Here is a 24403-nt window from a genome sequence, read left to right as displayed (position 1 = left end):
CTCCCCCATTGCCCCCAGTCCCTGGTGCCACCACTCTGTTTCTGAGAGTTGGCTTTTTAAGATTTCACATATAAGTGAGATTATAGGGTATTTGTTGTTCTCTGTCTCATTTATTTCACTTAGCATAATACCCTCAGAGTCCACCCATGTTGCAAATGGCAGGATTTCGTTTTCTCATGGCTGAGGCTGAATAACACTGTGTGTGTGTGTGTGTGTGTGTGTGTGTGTGTGTGTGTGTACCACATCTTCTTTATTTATTCATCCATAGATAGGTTGTTTCTATATCTTGGCTGCTGTGAATAATGCTGCAGTGAACATGGAAGTGCAGATATCTTTTCAAGATCCTGATTTCTTTTCCTTTGGATATATGCCCAGAAAAATATATGCTGGGTCATATGGCAATTCTATTTTGAATTTTGTAAGGAAGCTTCATGCTCTTTTGCACAGTGGCTGTACCACCAACAGTGCACAAGTGTTGCCTTTTTTCCACGTCCTCATCATCTCTTATCTGTTGTCTTTTTGATGACAGCCATCCTAACAGGTGTGAGATAAACCTCATAGTTTTGAGTTAATCATCATTTCCCTTATGATGAGTGATGTCATATATCTTTTCATATACCTTTTGGCCATTTGTAGGTTTTCTTTGGAAAAGTGTCTTTTCAGGTCCTCCAATCATTGTCTGATATATATATATATATATAGAGAGAGAGAGAGAGAGAGAGAGAGAGAGAGAGAGTGTGTGTATACATACATATATATATATATATATATGTGTATATATATATATATATGTATACACACACACACACTCTCTCTATATATATGTGTATATGTATATACATATACATAAATGTTTATTTTTACCTTTGAGAGAGAGAGTGTGTGAGTGGGAGAGGGACAGAGAGAGGGGAGGACAGAGGCTCCAAACCGGCTCTACCCTGACAGTGGCGGGCCCGATGCAGAGCTTGAACTCATGAACCATGAGATCATGACCTGAGCCAAAGTCGGACACTCAACCTACTGAGCCACCCAGGCATCCCAAGAGATTGTTTGATTTTTTGATATTGAGTTGTATGAGTTTTGTGTATTTTGGATGTTAACCCCATATCAGATACATGTTTTGCAAATAATTTCTCCCTTATTCTACTGATCCCCTTTTCACTTTGTTTATTGTTTCCTTTGTTTTTTTGTAGAAGCTTTTTACTTTATTGTTATCTCAATTATTTTTGCTTTGGAGGTCATATCCAAAAAAGTCTTTGTCAAAACTAATGTCAAGTTTTTTCCTTATGTTTTCTTTGAGGAGATTTATAGTTTCAGGTCTTATGTGTAAGTTTTAACCCATCATGAGTTAATTTTAGTGGCTGTTATACTAGGGGTTCAATTTCATTCTTCTGCATGTGATTATCCAATTTTCCTAACACCATTTGTTGAAGAAACTGTCCTTTGACTCCCTTGTCAAATATTAATTGACCTTGTATACATGGGATTATTTCTATATTCTTGATTCTAATTGGCCTATATGTCTATTTTTATGCCAGTACCATGCTGTTTTGATTATTCTAACTTTGTATTATAGTTGGAAATCAGGAAAGGTGATGTCTCCAGCTTTGTTCTTTCTCAGGATTGCTTTGGGTATGTGGGGTCTTTTGTGGTTCCATACAAATTTTAGTGTTTTTTTCTTTTTCTATTTCTGTGAGAAAAAAGCTGTTGGAGGGGCGCCTGGGTGGCTCAGTCGGTTAAGCGTCCGACTTCGGCTCAGGTCATGATCTCGCGGTCTGTGAGTTCGAGCCCCACGTCGGGCTCTGTGCTGACAGCTCAGAGCCTGGAGCCTGTTTCAGATTCTGTGTCTCCCTCTCTCTGACCCTCCCCCGTTCATGCTCTGTCTCTCTCTGTCTCAAAAATAAATAAACGTTAAAAAAAAAAAAAAGCTGTTGGAATTTAATAGGGATTTCATTGAATCTGTAGATGGTTTGGGGAAGTATGGACACTTTAACAATATTAATTCTTCTGATCCATGAACATGGGATGTCTTTCCATTTGTGTCTTCTTCCATTTCTTTCACCAAAGTGTAATATTCACTATACAGATCTTTCATATCCTCAGTTGAATTTATTTCATAGTATTTTATTGTTTTTGATGATATTATGGATAGAGTTTTCTTTCATATTGTTACAGTTGCTTTGTTGTTAGTGTATAGATGTAGCTGAGTTCTGTATGTTGATTACTGAATTCATTGATTAGTTCTAACAGTTTTTTGTTGGAGTCTTTGGGAGTTTTTTTATATGTAAGATCATATCTGCAAAGACAGTTTTACTTCTTTCTTTTCTATTTGGATACCTTTAATTTCTTTTTTTTTTTTAATGTTTTATTTTTATTTTTGAGACAGAACATGAGGGGGGAGAGGCAGAGAGAGAGGGAGACACAGAACCTGAGGCAGGCTCCAGGCTCCAGGCTCCAAGCTGTCAGCACAGAGCCTGATGCAGGGCTTGAACTCACGAACTGCAAGATCATGACCTGACCGAAGTTGGATGCTTAACTGACTGAGCCACCCAGGTGCCCCATGATACCTTTTATTTCCTTTTCTTGCCTGATTGCTCTGGTTAGGACTTCCAGGACCGTGCTGAATAGGAGTGGTGAGAGTGGGCACCTTCACCTTGTTACTGACCCTTTACCATTAATTATTGTGTTACCTGTAGGCTTGTCATTTATGTCATTTATTAAGTTGGTGCTCTTTAGTGCATTTTTCATTTCATTTTTTTGTATTCTTCTCCAGAATTTGTTTGGTTCTTTTTTATGATTTCTTTCTGAAATTTATCATTTTGTTCATGTATGTTTTTCTGATATCAAATTCTGTTTCTGTGTTTTCTTATAGCTCTTTGAGTTTCCTAAAAACAACTATTTTGAGGGGTGTCTGGGTAGCTCAGTCAGTTAAGCATTTGACTCTTGATTTCGGCTCAGGTCATGATCTCACTGTCTTGAGATTGAGCTCCATGTCAGGTTCTGCACTGAGCACAGAGCCTGCTTGGTATTCTCTCTCCCTCTCTCTTTCTCTGCCCCTCCCCTACTCATGCTCTCTCTCTCTCTCTCTCTCTCTGTCTCTCTCCTTCCCTCTCTCCCTCCCCTCCAAATAAATAAATATTAAAAATAAATAAATAATGGGGCACCTGGGTGGCTCCATCTGTTAAGTGCCTGACTTCAGCTCAGGTCATGATCTCACAGCTTGTGAGTTCGAGTCCCGTGTTGAGCTCTGTGCTGTCAGCTCAGAGCCTGGAGCCTGCTTTGGATTCTGTCTCCCTCTCTCTCTGTCCCTCCCCCACTCATACTCTCTCTCTCTCAAAAAGAAATAAAAATTAAAAATAAATAAAAATAAAAAATAAATAAAACAGCTATTTTGAATTCTTTATTGAGTAAATTGCATGTTTCCATGTCTTTGAGATCAGTTTCTGGTAGATTATTGTGATTCTTTTGTGGTATCATGTATCCTTGAGGTTTTCATGTTCCTTAAAGTTTTGCATTGCTGTCTTCACATTTGAAGTAGCAGTCACCTCCTCCAGTCTTTACGTTCAGGAGAAAAATAACTTCTGTCAGCACTGCTGGGATTTTGAGGCTTTCTCAGATTCTATGGATGTACCTGCTCCGCTCTTCTTGCTCCTCCTTGTGGCAGAATTCTGAAGCTTGGATGCCTTCTCTTGATCTGCCAGCACACCACACAGGGTGCTTGCTGACAGCTTCTTTTTTGTTTTCCCAAAGGTGGCACTAAAGCTCATGTTTGTGGTCTCTCCCTGGTCTGCACTCAGATTGGGGCTCTCTGCTACAAGATACGAGTGGGAGGGGGGGTGAAGCCTACAGAATTCTGAGGGTGCCCATGGGGGAGGAGGATCTACAGGCAAAGTACATGCAGCAGTTCATGAGTAGGCTTCTTAGTGGAGTTTGCAACACAGTGAGATCTGGATCCCTTTTTTTTTTTAATGTAATTTTTTTAATGTTTGTTTCTTTTTAAGTGAGAGAGCAAGCATGAGCAGGAGAGGGGCAGAGAGAGAGGGAGAAACAGAATCCGAAGCAGGCTTCAGGCTCTGAGCTGTCAGCACAGAGCTCAGTGCGGGACTTGAACCCACGACTGTGAGATCATGACCTGAGCCTAAGTCAGACACTTAACAGATGGAGCCACCCAGGTGCCTCAGATATGGATCCCCTTAATGCCCTTTGAGACTCCTATCTGTCGCTTTCCCATACTCATTCTACCCTTTAGTCATGTAGCCCAGAATTCAGTATTCTGGATGGGGTAAGAGAGAGATGAGCCACTCTGGCACTGTCCCACATAGCTAGGAAACCAAGTCACCCATACACACTCCACAGATGAATTCCTTGGCCAAGAAAATCCCTCATGGTCCTAAGCTGTGCAGCCTTGAGGGATAGGTGATGTGAGTAAAGAAAAACTCTTCCTCTTACCCTCTGTGATGAGTCCAAACTCCTCCAGTTTTTGCTCTGACAATATGCTGGAACTTTTCTGCTGCAAACCTGGATTTCCACAAAAGTTCTGTTCTCCATGGGTGATTGTTTAAGACAATTTTTTTCCAGGAGTCCTGGACCACAGCCAAGAGGGGCTAGAGTTGGTTCATGGGTCACTACAGGGTCCACACAGGGGCTGAGGTCTTGTATGCCTGTTACCCAATGCATAAGTAGGCGAGTCTCCCCCTGAGTCTCTTGACATATGGTGCTCTACCCAACAGCTCCCGCAAAGGTACTTCATGTCCATAGATGGAAGCCAGATTGTTGCAGAGGCAGGGTAACAAATGAGGGATGTCTTATTCAGCCATATGGCCTTTAGTTTCTTAAACTTGTTTATTTCAAAGGCCTTGATACTTATTAGGAGGGATTCCAAAAGAGGATTTGTATCAATCCCACAGCCTACTCTGAACCCTTAGTGTTAGTAGATGTTCATATTCACTGGGTCCTTTTAAACCTAGAAATAAAATGCTAGAAACACTGATTGTGAATTAGCTCCCTTTTTATCCCACCCAGTCTCTCAGAAATTCTTCAAAGGGCAGGAAATTTAGACAGCCCTCTTTGTTCTATTGCTGTTGAAGATTTTTTTCCTTATGTTTATACTCTTCTGAACATTTCAGTTAATTCTCTCAAGAAACTTGTCACCAGCATCTCATTTCTGGAAAGTATTCTAAAGCTTTCTTTATACTGTTTTCTCATGGTTTTAGTTGTAATTCCAGTTCAGACTATTTAAAAAACTTTTTTAATGAGTTTTTAAATTTATCTGTTGGTATTTGTATGATGCTGTCTATTGTCCTCTTTTTTCAATATATGTGAACTTTGTTAGCAATCATATCCCGTTTTCATTCCTGCAGGCACTTATTTTAGGCTTATGAACAATAAATCCTAATTTTTCTAGATTTCTCCTAATGAACCATACTTTCGGCTACTACTGTACTTCAAATTGTGCATACCATTCTCTCCCTGCTTCTGCTTCCATCCAAACAAGTTTTCATTTTCTCTTGCCTCAGTGAGTCACAGGCATCCAGTGAGTTCCCAGACCAGTTAAGTTTTATATTCCCCCATTTTCTATACTCAGTTATAAATTGGTCCCCCGGATCTCTTTAACCCATGGTAGGTATTAAAGATACGTGCTTGTTGGGGTGCCTGGATGGTTCAGTTAGTTAAGCGTCTGACTTTGGCTCAGGTCATGATCTTGCAGTTCGTGAGTTTGAGCCCTGGGTTGGGCTCTGTGCTGACAACTCAGAGCCTAGAGCCTGCTTCAGATTCTGCCTCCCTGTCTCTCTCTCTGACCCTCCCCTGCTCGTACTCTGTCTCACCCTCCTTCAAAAATAAACATTAAAAATTTCTTTTTGTGAGTGAACATAAACTGACAGAATGTTGCTAATGTTTTTTCTTTTAGAAAATAGCAAAACCAGGAAAATTTTTAAGTAACATCTTACCTTTGCATACTGTGAGAACATGGTTCAATTTGTTTTGTCCACATCATTTAAGATGGATGACTTCAGGTTGAGTAGGAGTATGTTGTTACAGGGGACAGTGACATTCAGAGATGTGGCTATTGACTTCACCCAGGAAGAGTGGCAACAGTTGGATCTTGCTCAAAGGAACCTGTACCGGAATGTGATGCTAGAAAACTACAACAACTTAATCACAGTGGGTAAGGGTAGTTTCCTGTATAACTCAAATTCTGGGAGTGAAGTACCTTTTTTCCTCCAAATTTCTGAAATTTGTGGAACCTTTAAATGTTAGAGTGAGTTTGGCCTTTAGGTGCCTTTGCTCGTATGAGTGTGCATGCTGCAGCTTTTAAAATAAAATGTCATCCTTGCTTATGTTTCAGAGGCAGCATCCCCAAAACCACACTTTTCTTGTCCTTCAGAAAGCCTGGTTTGTCTGGGCTAGCCTCAGTTCTTGAATGATTTTTTTGTTCCTGGTATTTGTGCCCAAACGTTATGTTACTTCTCTTTGATAGGCTGTCCATTCACCAAACCTGATGTGATTTTCAAGTTGGAGCAAGAAGAAGAACCTTGGGTGGTGGAGGAAGAAGTGTTAAGGAGACACTGTCCAGGTTAGTCAGGGAGGGAACCAGACAGGTGAGAAGGGGCCATGCCCCTTTAATGGTTAATCCATGACCCTCTGAAATATTCTTCAAAAATATTTTCTTAAAGATTGTAGACTTTAATAGAGATAATTTCTGTGAACTTCTGAATTCTTTACTAATTTAAGATGTCTTTTCTAGATAACATTCTTCTTTCCTCAGAACTTAAAGGACCAGTTGGCCTTTTTACTTGTGTGCTAGATATCAATATTTCCTAACTCATTTCCATCTTTACTTTGACAATCATTCTATTATTAGCATCTTCAGTCTCTGCCCACCTTATTACATAGGATCCTTTCCCTTTGCATTCAGATATTCACAGAATTGTAGTTGTTCGGATACTGTTGACGTTCATAGCCCTTTCTACTTTATCTTCTCCTTTCATTGTAAATGCCATAGCATTATATTTTGTACTCATAGGCACATTTCCCAGTGTATTTTTAGCTTTTGCTCTCATACTTTAGTAATGGCTACAACCCTTTTACTCAGTAAGTTTTAAAGTCTGTGATACTTTTCTCTTAGCTTCCATTTTCTGCTACATTTGTCATGTATTTGTGCACACATTTGTTATACACACATGTATACATACATACTTATATATACATGCATCACATGTAGACAATGCATACATACATTTATACATATATTTCTAGTTTGGTAGATATTGCCAAGTCTTTTTTTGCCCTTCAAGGAAACATTTTTATTTCTACCAAAAATTTCTGCCAACACAGTCTTAGAATTTTAAAAATTTTTGCCAATTTAATAGGTGAAAAACAATTTATTATAGTTTAAATTTGTATTTCCTTTATTATGGTATTGTCAAGGATGTTTTCATATGCTTAAAAATGGTTTCTTTATAAATGGTTTGTCTTTTGCCCTTTTTTCTGTTGAATTCTTAATTTGTATGAATATATTGATGTGATTAGCCTTTTATTTGTTGTATGTTGTTCCAGTGTTTTTTCACAGTTGGTCATTCCTCTTTGAAGTACTCTTTGCCACCCTAAGTTTCTTTAATGTTCATTTAGTTAAAATAACAATCTTTTTTACAGCAGATTATCCTGTGATCTTTTCCTTTTATGTATATGCGTGAATTATGTTTACACATTGCTTAGTAATTACTCATCCTCACATATTTGCCATGAATTTAAATAATTGTTCTAACTTTTTCAGGCTTTGAAGTCAATTTTACACTGGTTTCCTAAATAGAATTTAGAACCATTTCTTCTTGTTCTGGAATACTTATAATAGCACTGATGTTTAACTCCCTTAAAGTTTTGGTTTATCTTACTTGTTTGCCCATTTGGACCTTTTGGATTATCAAGGGAAAGTGCTTTGACGGCTTTTTTCCATTATTACTTTATAAATTGTACGCAGATGTTTTGTCTCTTTTGGCATTAGTTTTTGACATAATAGGTTGTATTGTTCTAGAAAATTACTTAATTCTGGTTTTCAAATTAATTTTCACAGAATTGAACAATATAATTTCTATAAATATTTAAGTTTGTTCTCTATCTGTAAAGGTTTACCATATACTAAAGTTCCAGGGTAGTCTGTATAACAACTTATTTTATCTGTATTCTCCAATCTGTTGGTATAAAATTACCATAGTATTTTCCTGTTTTGTCCTCATTAATTCTGCACATTCCTCAGCTGACATCATCAGATATTGGCTTTTCTTCATTTTCTCAACACTCTCATTCTGGGACTCCTAAAGATAGAAGCTAGATCTTTTTTCCTCCATATTTTTTTTTCATTTCCTTCATTATTTTTTGCCTCCTTATTTCTCTATGTGGCCTTCTCAGTAATTACTTCGGATATATCTTCCAAATTACTCTTCTCTCTGCAGCTCCCTATTAACTCATTTGCTTTAAAAAAAAAAAAAATTCGGTAGCAGTATTTTGTATTTTTAGAAATTCTCCTTTATTTTGTTTTTGGTTTTTTTTTCCCCTACATCTTTCTGGCCCTTTCACTTCTGTTGGGATAGTACTTTGGCAACCTAATTGTACCTTCTTCAAAATCTTTTGCTTAATTAAGCTCTTTTTTCCCTAACTGAAGTGACCCAAAAGCTTAGTATTCTGCCTTCTTTTCTACATTTGTAATCTGCAACCAACTCTCTAACTTTACCTGCTTTACAATTTCACAGTAATTTTTCCCTTCCTTTATTATCAGTCTGGCAGAGAGAGAGAAAAATCTCCATTTTCCCATCTCGGATCTAAGAAGCAACAGGGAACTGAATGTAATCCTTCAGTACGTAGACTTGCACTTACTCTCTCTATGCTGAGCCAGTTCCTTTTCTCTGTATTCCTCTGCCTCATGTCCCTGACTCTACAGCATGTCTGCTTCGTTTTTTTTTCTCTTTTAAATGTTTGTTTATTGTGTGTGTGTGTGTGTGTGTGTGTGTGTGTGTGTGTGTGTGTGAGAGAGAGAGAGAGAGAGAAAGAGAGAGAGAGACACTGAGCAAGCGGGGGGAGGGGAATCCCAAGCTGAGCATGGAGCCTGTCACAGGGCTTGGCTCGATCCCACAACAGTGAGATCATAACCTGAGCCTAAATGAAGAGTTGGATGCTTAACCTGACTGAGCCATGCAACCGCCCCTCTGCTTTCATTTCTTAAGAGATCCTCCATCTCCTTTAGGGTAGAGTGGTCTTTGTCTTTGTTAGTTGATATGTTTTTCCTTCTTTATCTCACATTGGTGTGCTTGGGAGTGCGATGAGATAAATTCATGTATTTCTTCTACCGTATTTAAGCTCAATTTTTCACTCTTTGTTTTCCCTTCTGCTCACAGTACATATGTATTCCCTATCCAGTCATGCTAAGTAGGCTCTTCCAGTTTTATGTTCCAGCTCTCTGATCCAATTTTAACCTGCCCTTTTTTTTCTCACTTTATTACTGCAGTATTCAGAACAACTTTATTTACTTTTTAAAATACATAATACATGCTTATAGTACAAAAGGACACATTGAAAAGTAGTTATTCTCTTACACATTTCCTCTCTAAGGTGACAACCGCTATCTTCATTTTCCTTTGAGCTGTTACTTACCAGTATTTTCAAACATTTTTATTGAAATTAGGTTAGCTTGTGAGTAAGTGTTATTTTCGGTATTGAATGTTCTTTTCCAGCAATGTGATAATGCCTTTATTCTTAGCTTCCTAGAGCTGCCATAACAAAGTACAACAAATTGGGTGGCTTAGAATAACAGGAATTTAGGGGCATCTGGGTGACTCAGGTTAAGCATCTGACTTCTGCTCAGGTCAGGATCTTGTGGTTCACGAGTTCGAGCCCCACATTGGGCTCTGTGTTGACAGCTCAGAGCCTGGAGACTGCTTCAGATTCTGTGTCTCTCTCTCTGCCCCTCGCCTGCTCACACTGTCTCTCAAGAATGAATAAACATTAAAAAAAAATAATTAAAAAAAAAAAAGAATAAGAGGAATTTATTCTCACAGTTCTGGAGGCTTAAAAATACTAAATCGAGGTGTTGGCAGGCCATGCACCATCTGAAGCCTGTAGTGGAAGGACCCTTCCTTCGTGTCTTTCAGCTTCCAGTAGCCCCAGACATTCCTTGGCTTGTGATACCGTAACTCCAGTCTGTGTCTTTATTTTCACATGGTGTTCTGTGTTTCTGTCTCTTCACATTGAATCCTTTTTTGCAAGAACACCAGTCATAGTAGATTGAGTCACCCTAACTCCAGAATGACCTCATTTTAACTAATTGCATCTGCAGTGATCCTCTTTCCAAATAACTTCACATTCTGAGGTATGGGCATTAGGAGTTCAATATATCTTTTTTGTGGTACATTCAGTTCAGCCCATAACACCTTTCCATTTGGTCACATCTGTGTGTGCATTTTAGTTTTCTGTAATTTTGCAACATTTCTTATTAAATTTGTTCACATATTTTTCATATTTTTTGTTGTGATTATGATTCTTATGTTTTCTATATAGTTGTGTATATATGAATGTTATTGAAACTAAGTATTAATTTCCTATATGTAGTGAATATAATGAAGTTTTTATATTTTATAATGATTTTTCACTCTTGATTTTGTGGGTAAATTGTTTTATTGTTGACCAAAATGTTAATCTTATACTTTCCTTTCCAAGTTTTTATACCTCTGATTTCTTCTTCTGTTAATGCACTATCCAGTACTGTAGTGGTGGTAGTACTAACTTTAATGTTAATACTTTGGGATTTTCCTTTTTGTGGAGGGGGGGGATTTTTCTTATTAAAAATTGTGATTTAAGTGTACTGTAAGTGTTTAAGCTGTACTGTACTTTTTCTGAAGTTAAATAAGTAGTCCCATTTTTTGAAGGTTTCTTTATGGAAAATAGATACTTAGTTTTATAACTTTTAAATATACCTTTGGAAATGATTACTTGATTTTTTACTTTTGACCTATTAATGTATTTGCTGATTAGAAACAGATTTTTCTAGTAGCAAAACATATGTATGTACTTGGAAAAAAACCTACTCAATTATGATGTATCTTATATTTAATGTGCTCTAGGTCACTTTTTTTCCCTTCTGGGTCATTTTGATATTTTAGGTAGAATTTTTACATTGATATTCATAAGTAAAATTGGTATATAGTTTGCTTTTTTGGTTGTCATCTTTGTCAGATTTTGGTGTTAATGTTATGTTTGTTTCACATGCACAAAAATGGGAATTCTCCTTTTTTTTTCTTTTATAACATTCTGCAGAGCATGAAAGCAAATGTCCCCTAAATGTTTGTTCAAATGCCCATGTGAACCTCTCTGGACCTTTTGATTTGTTTTGTTTTTGAGGGATTGCTTTTTTGTATTTTTCTGTTCATTTTGTGGAAGTTGGTTTATATAGGTTTCTACCTCTTACAGGTACAGTTTTGGTAATTTGCATTTTCCAGAAAATTACTTATGTCAAGCAGTTTATAAAGTTATATTTTAATAGAGTCCTGCAAAATAGTTTTATGATTTTTAACTTCCTGTTTTTGTTTTTTCCTGTGTCATTTCTAACTTTATTTGTACATCTGCATTCTTCCTTTTATTTATGCAACAGTTTATCTGTTTTGTTTCAGATCCCATTTTTAAACACAATCAAAGCTATTTGTATTCCTAACTATCTTCCTCCACTCGTATTTTTCCTGGAATTTCCTAAAGCTAAGGAAATAGGAGATATATGCACTTGGAATTTGCTTTATAATGGGAAACTACGTCTTAAACCAAGAATCAATCCCATGATAGCATATTTTCTGAAATTTTCTTCACGTTACAATACTGGAAAATACTTCAAGTGATATTTATTTGCAATCTGTTTTAGGAGAAGTATGGGGAATTGATGAGCGTCAGAAAATCCAGGACAGACTTTTGACACAATTTGAAGATAAATTCACAAAAACACTGACTGAAGAAAAAGTCATTGAATGTCATAAGAAATTTGCCAGTGCATTTCCTCTTAACTTGGACTTTTTTCCTTCCAGTCACAATCTCTATGAATATGACTTATTTGGAAAGTGTTTAGAACATAATAACTTTGACTGTCATAATAGTGATAGAATCTTTATAAGAAAGGAACATTCTGAATATAATGAACCTATGAAATCATTTGTCATTAATCCATCCCATCTTGTAGTAACCCCCTTTAAATGTAATCACTGTGGGAAAGGATTCAGTCAAACTTTGGACCTCATCAGACACCTCAGAATTCATACTGGAGAGAAACCCTATGAATGTAAAAACTGTAGAAAAGCCTTCAGCCACAAGGAAAAACTCATTAAACATCATAAAACTCATAGTAGGGAGCAGTCTTATGAATGTAATGAATGTGGGAAAGCTTTCATTAAAATGTCAAATCTCATTAGGCATCAAAGAATTCATACTGGGGAGAAACCCTATGCATGTAAGGAATGTGGGAAATCCTTCAGCCAGAAATCAAATCTCATTGATCATGAAAAAATTCATACTGGAGAGAAACCTTATGAATGTAATGAGTGTGGGAAAGCATTCAGTCAGAAGCAAAGCCTCACTGCACATCAGAAAGTTCATACTGGGGAGAAACCTTATGCATGTAATGAATGTGGTAAAGCCTTCCCTCGAATTGCATCCCTTGCTCTTCACATGAGAAGTCATACAGGAGAAAAACCTTATAAATGTGATAAATGTGGAAAAGCTTTCTCTCAATTTTCCATGCTTATTATACATGTAAGAATTCATACGGGTGAGAAACCCTATGAATGTAATGAATGTGGAAAATCCTTCTCTCAAAGTTCAGCCCTTACTGTACATATGAGAAGTCATACTGGTGAAAAACCTTATGAGTGTAAGGAATGTAGAAAAGCCTTCAGCCACAAGAAAAACTTCATTACACACCAGAAGATTCATACTAGAGAGAAACCTTATGAATGTAATGAATGTGGGAAAGCTTTCATTCAAATGTCAAATCTCGTTAGACACCAGAGAATTCACACTGGAGAAAAACCGTACATATGTAAGGAATGTGGCAAAGCCTTTAGCCAGAAATCAAATCTCATTGCACATGAAAAAATTCATTCTGGAGAGAAACCCTATGAATGTAATGAATGTGGTAAAGCCTTCAGCCAAAAGCAAAACTTTATTACACATCAGAAAGTTCACACTGGAGAGAAACCTTATGATTGTAATGAATGTGGTAAAGCCTTTTCTCAAATTGCATCCCTTACTCTTCATCTGAGAAGTCACACAGGAGAAAAGCCTTATGAATGTGATAAGTGTGGGAAAGCCTTCTCTCAGTGCTCATTGCTCAACTTACATATGAGGAGTCATACTGGTGAGAAGCCCTATGTATGTAATGAATGTGGAAAAGCTTTCTCTCAAAGAACTTCTCTTATTGTGCACATGAGAGGCCATACAGGTGAGAAACCCTATGAATGTAATAAATGTGGAAAAGCCTTCTCCCAAAGCTCATCCCTTACTATACATATACGAGGTCATACAGGTGAGAAGCCCTTTGACTGTAGTAAATGTGGAAAAGCCTTCTCTCAAATCTCATCTCTTACACTTCATATGAGAAAACATACAGGTGAGAAGCCTTATCATTGTTATGAGTGTGGTAAGGCTTTCAGCCAAAAGTCACACCTTGTTAGACACCAGAGAATTCATACTCAGTAGAACACTATGAATATTGTGAATATGGAAAAGCCTTTAGAAAGAATTAGCATCTCCTTTCACATAATCAGTTCTAGAACAGAAAACTATGACTGTGGAAAGCCTTTTTGAAGAAGTCACACATGTATGAAACAAGGAGTATTTTTACCAAGGTGACAAATTGTGAAACAAATAAGCTGAACATCAAAAACCTTCACAGATATCTAAAGATATTTATTCAGCATTCTTATTAAAATGTGAAACAAGATATCTACTATCAGCATATCAATATTACAATTGAGCTCCTAGCCAATGTGTTAAGTAAGAAGAAGATTGGGGGGAAAGAGAAGCTATAAAAATAACCTCTTACACAAGAAATATTTGATTCAAAAATATGTTGATATAAAATGTCTAAGAATAAACACAACAGTGAATTACCAGGCACACATATATACATATAAAGTTATAAAACATTTTCAAGGGCACAAAATAACACCTGAAATTTTGAGAAAAATAACATTGTCTGAAAAAGGTGACATTTTTAAAAACAAAAATTCTCTCATCTCTAAGGTATTTCCACTCAAAGTTTTCGCTAATTATATTTTAAGAATTTCGCAAACTGATTTTAAAGTTTTACATAGGAATATAAAGGACCACAAATAGCAGAGACAACAGTGAAAAAAGAGAAGGCACAGTCTACTAGATAGCATCACGTACTTTTATTTAAAGCTGGTGTCTAAATGTGTTCTTGTTAAGTAAATTAGCAGATACAAGGATTGGAGAAAGGAGATATGGAAATTTTGTGTATGATAGTGCTACTGAAGTCACTGGAGAAAGAATGGCCTATTCAATAAATGGAAGATTCGTATGAACAAAAAATGATAGCTCTCTATACCATATACAAAAATAAACTCCAGATAGATTGAAGACCAGAATATAAAAAGCAAAATTCTAAAACTATGATGAAAGTAAAATAGATTTATTATTTTAGAGTAAAAGGATTACTCTAAGAACACATAAATATGAAGCTGTCATTTCTCTTTTGGTGTATTCGCCTCAGAGGCACACATACAGAGGCACGAGATACACATCTCTGTTCACTGCATTGTGGTTTGTATTACACTAAATTGGACATAAATTCTCAGTAGAATGATAAATTAATACCACGTAATTATTGCTATGATAGAATACAATATTTAGAAGGTATAAATGTGACATATAGTTACGTAGATCACAGTATATAATATTGAGAGGAAAAAGCAAAATGTACAATGAGAAGATGTAACATTTGTATAAGTTTAATAAAATAATGCAAAGAACAGTACTGTGTATTGGTCATAAATCCACATATGACATTGGTTGCCTTTCAGGAAATGGGAGAGTTTCAGATGGAATTGTTATATTTACCTGTAACATTTCTTTAATAAAAAGGAAAGCAAATATAATGGTGGTAACAAATCAGGTTGTCAAGATTATGTTGCTATTTTTGTATTCTTTTTTGCCTTTCCTTATTTTCCTAATTTCTCTAAAATAAGAACCAAATGGGACACGACCTATAGAAACAACTTAAAAATGGATTCTTTATGGTCAAAACTAAAATTTGTAGGAAATTCTCTTTACTGATACACAAAACCTGAATTAAGATGACACTTTGCTTACCCTCTCCTCACAATGTTGATTCAGTGTGTGTGTGTGTGTGTGTGTTTGTGTGTGTATTGATGCCAATTTTAAAATTGTTTATTTCAAACACAAATTCTTCCTTAGCTGAAGGCAGTGAAGAAACTAAAGAAATAGTTAATTGTTGGAATAACTTGCTCTCCACTTGGGGAAAAAAAACCAAAACCTATATTTGGCTTGGTTTCAGATTGAGTAGGGGCCATTCATACCTACTGTAAAATGTGAATAATGTTCTGACATGTCAAGCAAGCCAAGGATAGATGCCTGCATCAGACCAGAGGGAATTTTCGCATATCTCAACAAAGCTTTATTTGGTTTCTGAATCCTTAAATGGTCATGCGCATGCTGGTGATTTTATATGTGTGACATACGTGCCCGGTGGGTGTGAAAGCTCTTCTTGTACCACATCTAAAATGTTATATATTCAGACCTTTCAAATATATGTGGAACTCAAATTAACTTTTCTGTGAATAGCTCATTCATATATTTTGTCTATTTGTTTTCTACTGGGACTTTCAAAAGATGTTTTTATTTAGAAATACAGGTTTATAGGAAGTTGCAGAAACAATACCCTATAGTACTGTTTAGCTTGTGTGCCCTATGTCCGATTTTCCCTAATGTTAAATCTTACATAACTACAGTGCAATATCAAATTTAACAGTGGCACAATCTGTACATTAGTAGATTTCACTGGTTTTGCATGCACTTGTGTGTGTTAATGTAGTTCTATACAATTTTATCTCCTAACTACCACTCCAATTTTTTCTCTGCCACCACAATCAACATACAGAAGTTCTGACACCACAAATATTCCTTGTTCTGTCCCTTTGTAGTCACACCCATAACCCTTTTCCCCTTTGTGCTTCCCACTCCTTACCTTTGGCAAGCACTAATATATAATCTCAAGATTATTATATTCTATAATATACCGTTTAATATCAAGAGTGTTTTATAAATGGAACCTACACTATATAACCTTTTGAGATTGGTGTTTTTTATTCAACCTGATGCCCTGAGATAAATCCCAGTTATTACAGATAAAATTTTTCTGGTTTTAAGATTTCTCAAGTAGTTTTCCATGGTATCAATATACCATGGTTTCTCTAACCATCGAGCCTTTGAAAGACATTTGCATTTCCAGTTTTGGGTTATTACAAAAACCTGCTATGAACATTGATCTGCCATTTGGTTGTTTTGTTCCGTCTATTTTGTTCCTCTGTCACTTTTCATGCCTTACTGTGGGTTACTTCATATTTTTTTAGAATTCTACTTTAGAGTTCTTGAGTGTATCTCTATGGATTTTTTAGTAGTTGTTCTAGGTATTAACATCATACATATATAACTTCCACAATCTGTCATTTAACCAGTTCAAAACCTTATCTCAACTAAGATTCTTTATTTTCCCCCTTTATTATTATATAATTGTACCAGGTATTTCCCCTATATACCATAAGAACTATATGAGACAGTGTTAACCATTTTTTGCTTTAACCATCTAGCATAATTTAGGAAACCACAGGAGAAAGGTATTCTATTAAATGTACCCATATCTTTACTGTTTCTGTTCTATCCTCATTCCAGATGTTCTATACTCCTTCATCATTTCTGCTGAAAGAATTTCCGTCAGCCACTCTTTTAGTATAGGTCTCCTGGCAACAAAAAGACTATCTTAGTTATCCTTTGTCTTGAGTATGTTTTCATTTCACCTTCATTCCTAAAGGATGTTTTTTTGCTGGTAGAGAATTCTGGTTGACAGATGTTTCAGTACTTGAAAAAGGGACCACTTCACTTTGACCTTTTTTTTTCTGATAACAAATCTCTTATCTGAACCATTCCTCTATAGGAGGAATGTGTCATTTCTAACTGCTTTCAAAAATTGTTTCTAGTCTTCAGTATTCTTAAGTTTGATTATCATGTATCTCAGCATGAATTTCTTTGGGTTTATACTGTTTAGGGTTTGCTCAGCTTCTTGAATCTGAAGACTTAGGTTTATTGCCACAGTTGAGGAATTTTCCGCTGTTATTTCTTTTACTGCTTTTCCAGCCTCACACTTTTTATCCTTCCCTTGTAGGACAACATGTTTTTCCTCTTGTTGTTCATATTAGGTAATTTATTTTGTTCTATCTTCAAGTTCACTGATACTTTCCTCTGTACTCTCCATTCTACTCCTGAACACATCCATTGAGTCTTTTGGTTACTGTAATTTTCATTTCAAATTATTTCATGTTCTTTATATTTTTCTTTGTTGAGCTTTTTTTTCATTTGTTTCAAGTGTGTACATGATTTGTTCACCTGAAGCACTTTTATGATGGTTGCTTTAAATTCCTTGCCAAATAACTCCAGTTACCTTAGTATTGATGTCTCTTGATTGTCTTCTCATTAAGCTTGAGATTTTCCTATTCCTTGATATGATGTATGAATGATTTTCATTTTTATCCTGAACATTTTGTGTGTTGTGTTCTGAGACTCTAGCTCCTACTTAACCTCCTGTCTGCAGGTAAGTTTAGGCATAGCTTTAGTGTACAGGTGGGTGTGGATGTTCCTGCTGAGCCCCACTGACTCAACCCAAGCAAAAGTGGAGCACTGATACCCACTTCATATTCAGTGGGTAGGGATAGAAGTTCAACCTCCCCATTCAGCCCAGCTAAAACAGAAGTGTGGAGGATGGAGAGGAAACAGTGATAACACCACACCTTGTTGCTAGACCTTGTTGGGTAGGAATAGAAACTTAATTCTGCACTGGGCTCTGATAAAGGGGAGGGTGAAAAGCTGATTGCTTTTTTTTTTTTTTTTTTTTTTTCTTAATTGAAATGACCAGAGCTACAACCGAGCTGAGTTGTTAGGATTTGAATCCCTTGTGCAGAAGATACATGAATGTCCCAACAGGTACATGAAAAGATGCTCAACATCACTAGTAATTAAGGAAATGGAAATCAAAACCACAATGAGATAATACTTCACTCCTGTTAGAATGGCTATCATCAAAAAGACGAGATAAATGCTGGCAAGGATGTGGAGAAAGGGGAACACTTGTGCACTGTTGGTGGTATCATAATTGGTATAGCCACTATGCAAAACAGTATGCAGTTTCTTTAAAAAAACAACAACTGTATAATCCAGCAATTCTATTTCTGGGAATATATCCAACGGAAACAAAAACCCTATGTTGAAGAGGTATGTGCACTCCCATGTTCATACCAAGATAAGGGAACAAACTAAGCGTATGGATTGGATGGATGAACTGGATAATGAATTTGTGGTGCGTGCACACATACGCACAGTGGAATACTGAGCCATAAGAAAGGAAATCCAAAAGAAGGAAATCCTGCCATTTGTGACAACATGGATGGACCTTGAGAGCATTTTGCTAAGTGAAGTCAAATGAGAAAGACAAATACCATACGATCACACTTATCTGTGGAATCTAAAAAATAAAAACAAAAAAACTCCTAGAAAAGGAGGTCAGTTTTGTGGTTACCAGAGGCGAGGAACAGGGCAAAGAGGAATTGAATAAAGGTGGCCAAAAAATACAAACTTCCAGTTGTAAGATAAGTACTAGGGATGTAATGTACATGAAGACTACGGTTAACACTGCTATATGGTTTTATTTTTAAGTCTGAGAGTGTGGCAGAGGGGCAGAAAGAGATGGGGTGAGAGAGAATCCCAAGCAAGCTCCGCACTGTCAGTGCAGAGCCTGATGTGGGGCTCAAATTCATGAACTGTGAGATGAGGACCTGAGCCGAAGTCAGACAGTTAACCAACAGAGCCACCCAGGCTCTCCTGCTATATATTTTAAAGTTAAGAGCGTAGATCCTAAAAGTTCTCATCGCAGTTTTTTTTTTTTTCTTACCTATAGAAGTGTTTCACAACATAGGTAAGTTCATTATGCTTTATATCTTAAACTTATACGTGCAGTGTGCTGACTGTATCACAATAAAATGGAGGGGGAAGAATTTCCATTTTCTAGTTAATAATCTGGGTAAGTAGATATTTTCAGTAGATACTTTTAGTGCAGCTTCATTTCCCTGTTCTTTATCAAAATCAAATAAAAAGCCAACCAGAAGACAAACCAAATGTATGATTTGCAAACATTTTCTCCTATTCTGTATGTTTTCATTTTGATAAAGTCCTTTCATAGACAAAAGTTTGTAGTTTTTATGAACTCCAATTTGTCTTTTTTTGCTTTTGGTGTCAGATCTAAAAATCAATGGACAGATCCAACATAAGGAAGATTTACTTCTGTTTTCTAAGAGTTTTATACTTTCATTCTTTTTCCCCTTCTGATTAAATTGAAGAATTGACATACAATGTTAGTTTCAGATGTACAACATAGTGAATCAATATTTATATACATGACAAAATGGTCACCCCTGTAATCTAGTTATTATCTGTCACAATACAAAATTCTTACGGTATTATTGACTATGTTCCCTATGCTGTACATTACATCCCATCTTATTTTATAACTGAAAGATTGTACTTAAGACCCTTCACTATTTTGTCCAAACTACATTCTGCCCACTAACCATCAGTTCTCCATATCTGAGTGTTTATTTCTATTTTTTGTTTTTTTATATTTCACCTAGAAGTGAAATAATACAGTATTTTTTTCTGTCTGACTTATCTCTCTTAGCATATCATCTAGGTTTGTCCATGTTGTCACAGTTGGCAATTTTGTTCTTTTTTATGGCCAAGTAACATTCTGTTGTATACAAACCATGATCTTTATCCATTCCTCCATCAATAGACATTTAGGTTATTTCCATATTATGGCTATTATAAATAATTCTGTGATGAGCATAAGGGTACAAATATCTTTTTGGGTTGATACATTCATTTTCTTCAAGTAATTACCTACTACTAGATTTTATGGTAGTTCTATTTTTAAATTTTAGAGGACCTACACAGTATTTCCCATAGTGACTACACCAATTTACATTCCCACCAACAGTGCATAAGGGCCCCCTTTTCTCCATATCTTTACCAACACTTGTCATTCATATATATATATATATATATATATATATATATATATATATATGCCATTCTGATAGGTAGATACAAAGTAATATCACATTGTGGTTTTTATTTGCATTTCCCTGATGGTTAAGTGATGTTGAGCATGTTTTCATGTGTCATCTTCCTTGGGAAAATGCCTATTCAGATTTTCTGCCCTCTTTTAATTGGATTATTTTTATACTGAGTTGTATGAGATTTTTAGATATTTTGAATGTTAACTGTTTAATGGATATACTACTGACAAATAACTTCTTCCATTCAGTAGGTTGCTTTTTCTTTTTATTGATGGTTTCCTATGCTATGCAATAGCTTTTTGGTTTGATGTAGTCCATTTTTATATTTTTGTTGTCCTTGCCTAAGGAGATCCAGAAAGGGATTGCTAAGACTGGTGTCAGAGTTTACTGCCTGTGTTTTCTTCTAGGAATTTTATGGTATCAGGTCTCAAATTTAAGTCTTTAATCCATTTTGATTTTATTTCTGTATATGGGATAAGAAAACTGGTGCAGTTTTCCCCACATCACTTATAAAAGAGACTTTTTGCCATTGTATATTCTTGCCTCCTGTATCATAGATTAATTGACAGTATTAACCTGGGTATATTTCTATCTATCTGTTGTTCCACTGATATATATGTCTGTTTTTGTGCCAGTATCATTCTATTTTGATTACTATAGCTTGGTAGTATAGCTAGAAATCAGTATACCTCCAGCTTTCTCAAGATTGCTTTGGATGTTTTGGGGTGTTTTGTGGTTCTTCTCAAATGTTAGAATCATTTGTTCTAGTTTTGTGCAAACCACCATTGACATTTGGGTATAGATTCTTCCAATCCACAAGCATAGTATTTTCCCCTTGTTTGTGTCATCTTCAGTTTCTTTTTTTTCTTTTTTAATGTTTTTTATTTATTTTTGAGAGAGAGAGGGAGACAGCGTGCGAGCAGGGGAGGGGCAGAGAGAGAGGGAGACAGAGAATCTGAAGCAGGCTCCAGGCTCTGAACTGTCAGCACAGAGCTCGACACTCAGGAGCCGTGAGATCGTGACCTGGGCCAAAGTCAGACGTTGAATTGACTGAGCCACCCAGGCGCCCCATTTTCAGTTTCTTTCATCAGTGTCTTACAGTTTTCAGAGTACAGGTCTTTCATCTCCTTGGATAAATTTATTCCTAGGTACTTTATTCTTTTTCATGCAATTGTAAATGAGACTATTAATTTTTTTCTGATAATTAGCATATAGATAGCCAACAGATTTTTGTATATTCATCTTTTTTTTTTTAGGTTTTTGTATATTCATTTGTATCCTGCAACTTCACTGAATTCATTTATTAGTTTTTTGGTGGAGTTTTAGGATTTTCCATATGTAGCATAATGTCATCTGCAAGTAGTGATGGTTTAACTTCTTCCTTTCTGATTTAGATGCCTTTTAGTTTTCTTGCCTAATTACTGTGGCTAGGATTTCCAATATTATCATGAATAAAAGTGGTGAGAGTGGGCATCCTTGTCTTCTTCCTGATCTCAGAGGAAAGCTTTTAGCTTTTCACCACTGAATATGATGTTAAGTTGTGGTCTGTCATATATAGCCTTTATTATGTTGATGTCCATTCCCTGTATAATAAACACTTCGTTGAGAGTTTTTATCATAAATGTATAATGAATTTTGTCAGATGCTTTTTCTGGATCTGTTGACAATCTCATGATTTTTATCCTTTGTTTTCTTAATATGGTATATCACATTGATTTGCACATATGGAACCATCTACTTGATCATGGTGTATGATTCTTTTAATGTATTTTTGAATTCAGTTTGCCAGTATTTTATTGAGGATTTTAGCATCCTTGCTCATCAGGGAAAATTGCTGCTAACTTCCTTCCTTTCTTACTTCCTTCCTTCCCTCCTTCCCCCCACCCCTTTCCCTCCTGACTGGTTTAGGTATCAGTATAATGCTGGTTTCATAGAATGAGTTTGGAATCTTTCCTTCCTTTTGTTTCTTGAGGTGGGCCTGTATTGATATAAACTTTTCTTACAACAGTTTTTGCTGCATTCCACAGATTTTGAGTACTGTGTTTTCATTTCTATTTGCCTTAACGTATTTTTAAATTTCCTCTTTGATTTCTTTGTTGATCCATTGGTTTAATAGCCATGTTGTTTTGTCTCCACATATTGTTTCTTCAGTTTTCTTCTTCTTCTTAATTTCTAGTTTCATACCATTGTGGTTGGTAAAGATGCTTCATATGTCTTCAATCTTTTAAATGTACTGGGACTTGTTTTCTGCCCTCAAATGTGATTTATCCTGGAGACTGTTCCATGTGCACTTGAGAAGAATGTGTATTCTGGAGTGGCATATCCTGTATGTATCTGTTAAATCCATCTGTTCTAATGTGTTTAAGGCTAATGCTTGTTTTCTTTTTTTTGTAATATATGAAATTTATTGTCAAACTGGTTTCCATACAACACCCAGTGCTCATCCCAAAAGATGCCCTCTTCAATACCGATCACCCACCCTCCCCTCCCTCCCACCCCCCCATCAACCCTCAGTTTGTTCTCAGTTTTTAAGAGTCTCTTATGCTTTGGCTCTCTCCCACTCTAACCTCTTTTTTTTTTTTTTTCCTTCCCCTCCCCCATGGGTTCCTGTTAAGTTTCTCAGGATCCACATAAGAGTGAAAACATATGGTATCTGTCTTTCTCTGTATGGCTTATTTCACTTAGCATCACACTCTCCAGTTCCATCCACGTTGCTACAAAGGGCCATATTTCATTTTTTCTCGTTGCCACGTAGTACTCCATTGTGTATATAAACCACAATTTCTTTATCCATTCATCAGTTGATGGACATTTAGGCTCTTTCCACAATTTGGCTATTGTTGAGAGTGCTGCTATAAACATTGGGGTACAAGTGCCCCTATGCATCAGTACTCCTGTATCCCTTGGATAAATTCCTGGCAGTGCTACTGCTGGGTCATAGGGTAGGTCTATTTTTAATTTTTTGAGGAACCTCCACACTGTTTCCCAGAGTGGCTGCATCAGTTTGCATTCCCACCAGCACTGCAAGAGGATTCCCGTTTCTCCACATCCTCTTCTGCATCTATAGTCTCCTGATTTGTTCATTTTGGCCACTCTGACTGGCGTGAGGTGATGTCTGAGTGTGGTTTTGATTTGTATTTCCCTGATGAGGAGTGACGTTGAGCATCTTCTCATGTGCCTGTTGGCCATCTGGATGTCTTCTTTAGAGAAGTGTCTATTCATGTTTTCTGCCCATTTCTTCACTGGGTTATTTGTTTTTCGGGTGTGGAGTTTGGTGAGAGCTCTTTATAGATTTTGGATACTAGCCCTTTGTCCGATATGTCATTTGCAAATATCTTTTCCCATTCCGTTGGTTGCCTTTTAGTTTTGTTGATTGTTTCCTTTGCTGTGCAGAAGCTTTTTATCTTCATGAGGTCCCAATAGTTCATTTTTGCTTTTGATTCCCTTGCCTTTGGGGATGTGTCAAGTAAGAAATTGCTACAGCTGAGGTCAGAGAGGTCTTTTCCTGCTTTCTCCTCTAGAGTTTTGATGGTTTCCTGTCTCACATTCAGGTCCTTTATCCATTTTGAGTTTATTTTTGTGAATGGTGTGAGAAAGTGGTCTAGTTCCAACCTTCTGCATGTTGCTGTCCAGTTCTCCCAGCACCATTTGTTAAAGAGACTGTCTTTTTTCCATTGGATATTCTTTCCTGCTTTGTCAAAGATTAGTTGGCCATACTTTTGTGGGTCTAGTTCTGGGGTTTCTATTCTATTCCATTGGTCTATGTGTCTGTTTTTATGCCAATACCATGCTGTCTTGATGATGACAGCTTTGTAGTAGAGGCTAAAGTGTGGGATTGTGATGCCTCCTGCTTTGGTCTTCTTCTTCAAAATTACTTTGGCTATTCGGGGCCTTTTGTGGTTCCATATGAATTTTAGGATTGCTTGTTCTAGCTTCGAGAAGAATGCTGGTGCAATTTTGATTGGGATTGCATTGAATGTGTAGACAGCTTT

At 36.4% G+C, this 24403-nt stretch overlaps 1 protein-coding gene across 1 annotated transcript in view; it reads left to right on the top strand.

The window, feature by feature from the left end:
- LOC122208715 (zinc finger protein 569) overlaps nucleotides 1-15085 on the top strand; it is a 33593-nt gene extending 18508 nt beyond the window's left edge. Inside the window, exons 4-6 of the mRNA XM_042920080.1 lie at nucleotides 6040-6166; nucleotides 6479-6574; nucleotides 11900-15085. Coding sequence (XP_042776014.1) covers nucleotides 6040-6166; nucleotides 6479-6574; nucleotides 11900-13725 — 2049 coding nt within the window. The 3' untranslated portion in view covers nucleotides 13726-15085. The remainder of the gene's footprint in view (nucleotides 1-6039; nucleotides 6167-6478; nucleotides 6575-11899) is intronic.
- The last annotated feature ends 9318 nt before the right edge of the window (nucleotides 15086-24403 follow it).

This window comes from Panthera leo, chromosome E2, assembly GCF_018350215.1.
Source record: "Panthera leo isolate Ple1 chromosome E2, P.leo_Ple1_pat1.1, whole genome shotgun sequence".
Taxonomy (NCBI): domain Eukaryota; kingdom Metazoa; phylum Chordata; class Mammalia; order Carnivora; family Felidae; genus Panthera; species Panthera leo.
This window is presented reverse-complemented; position numbering and strand designations above follow the sequence as displayed.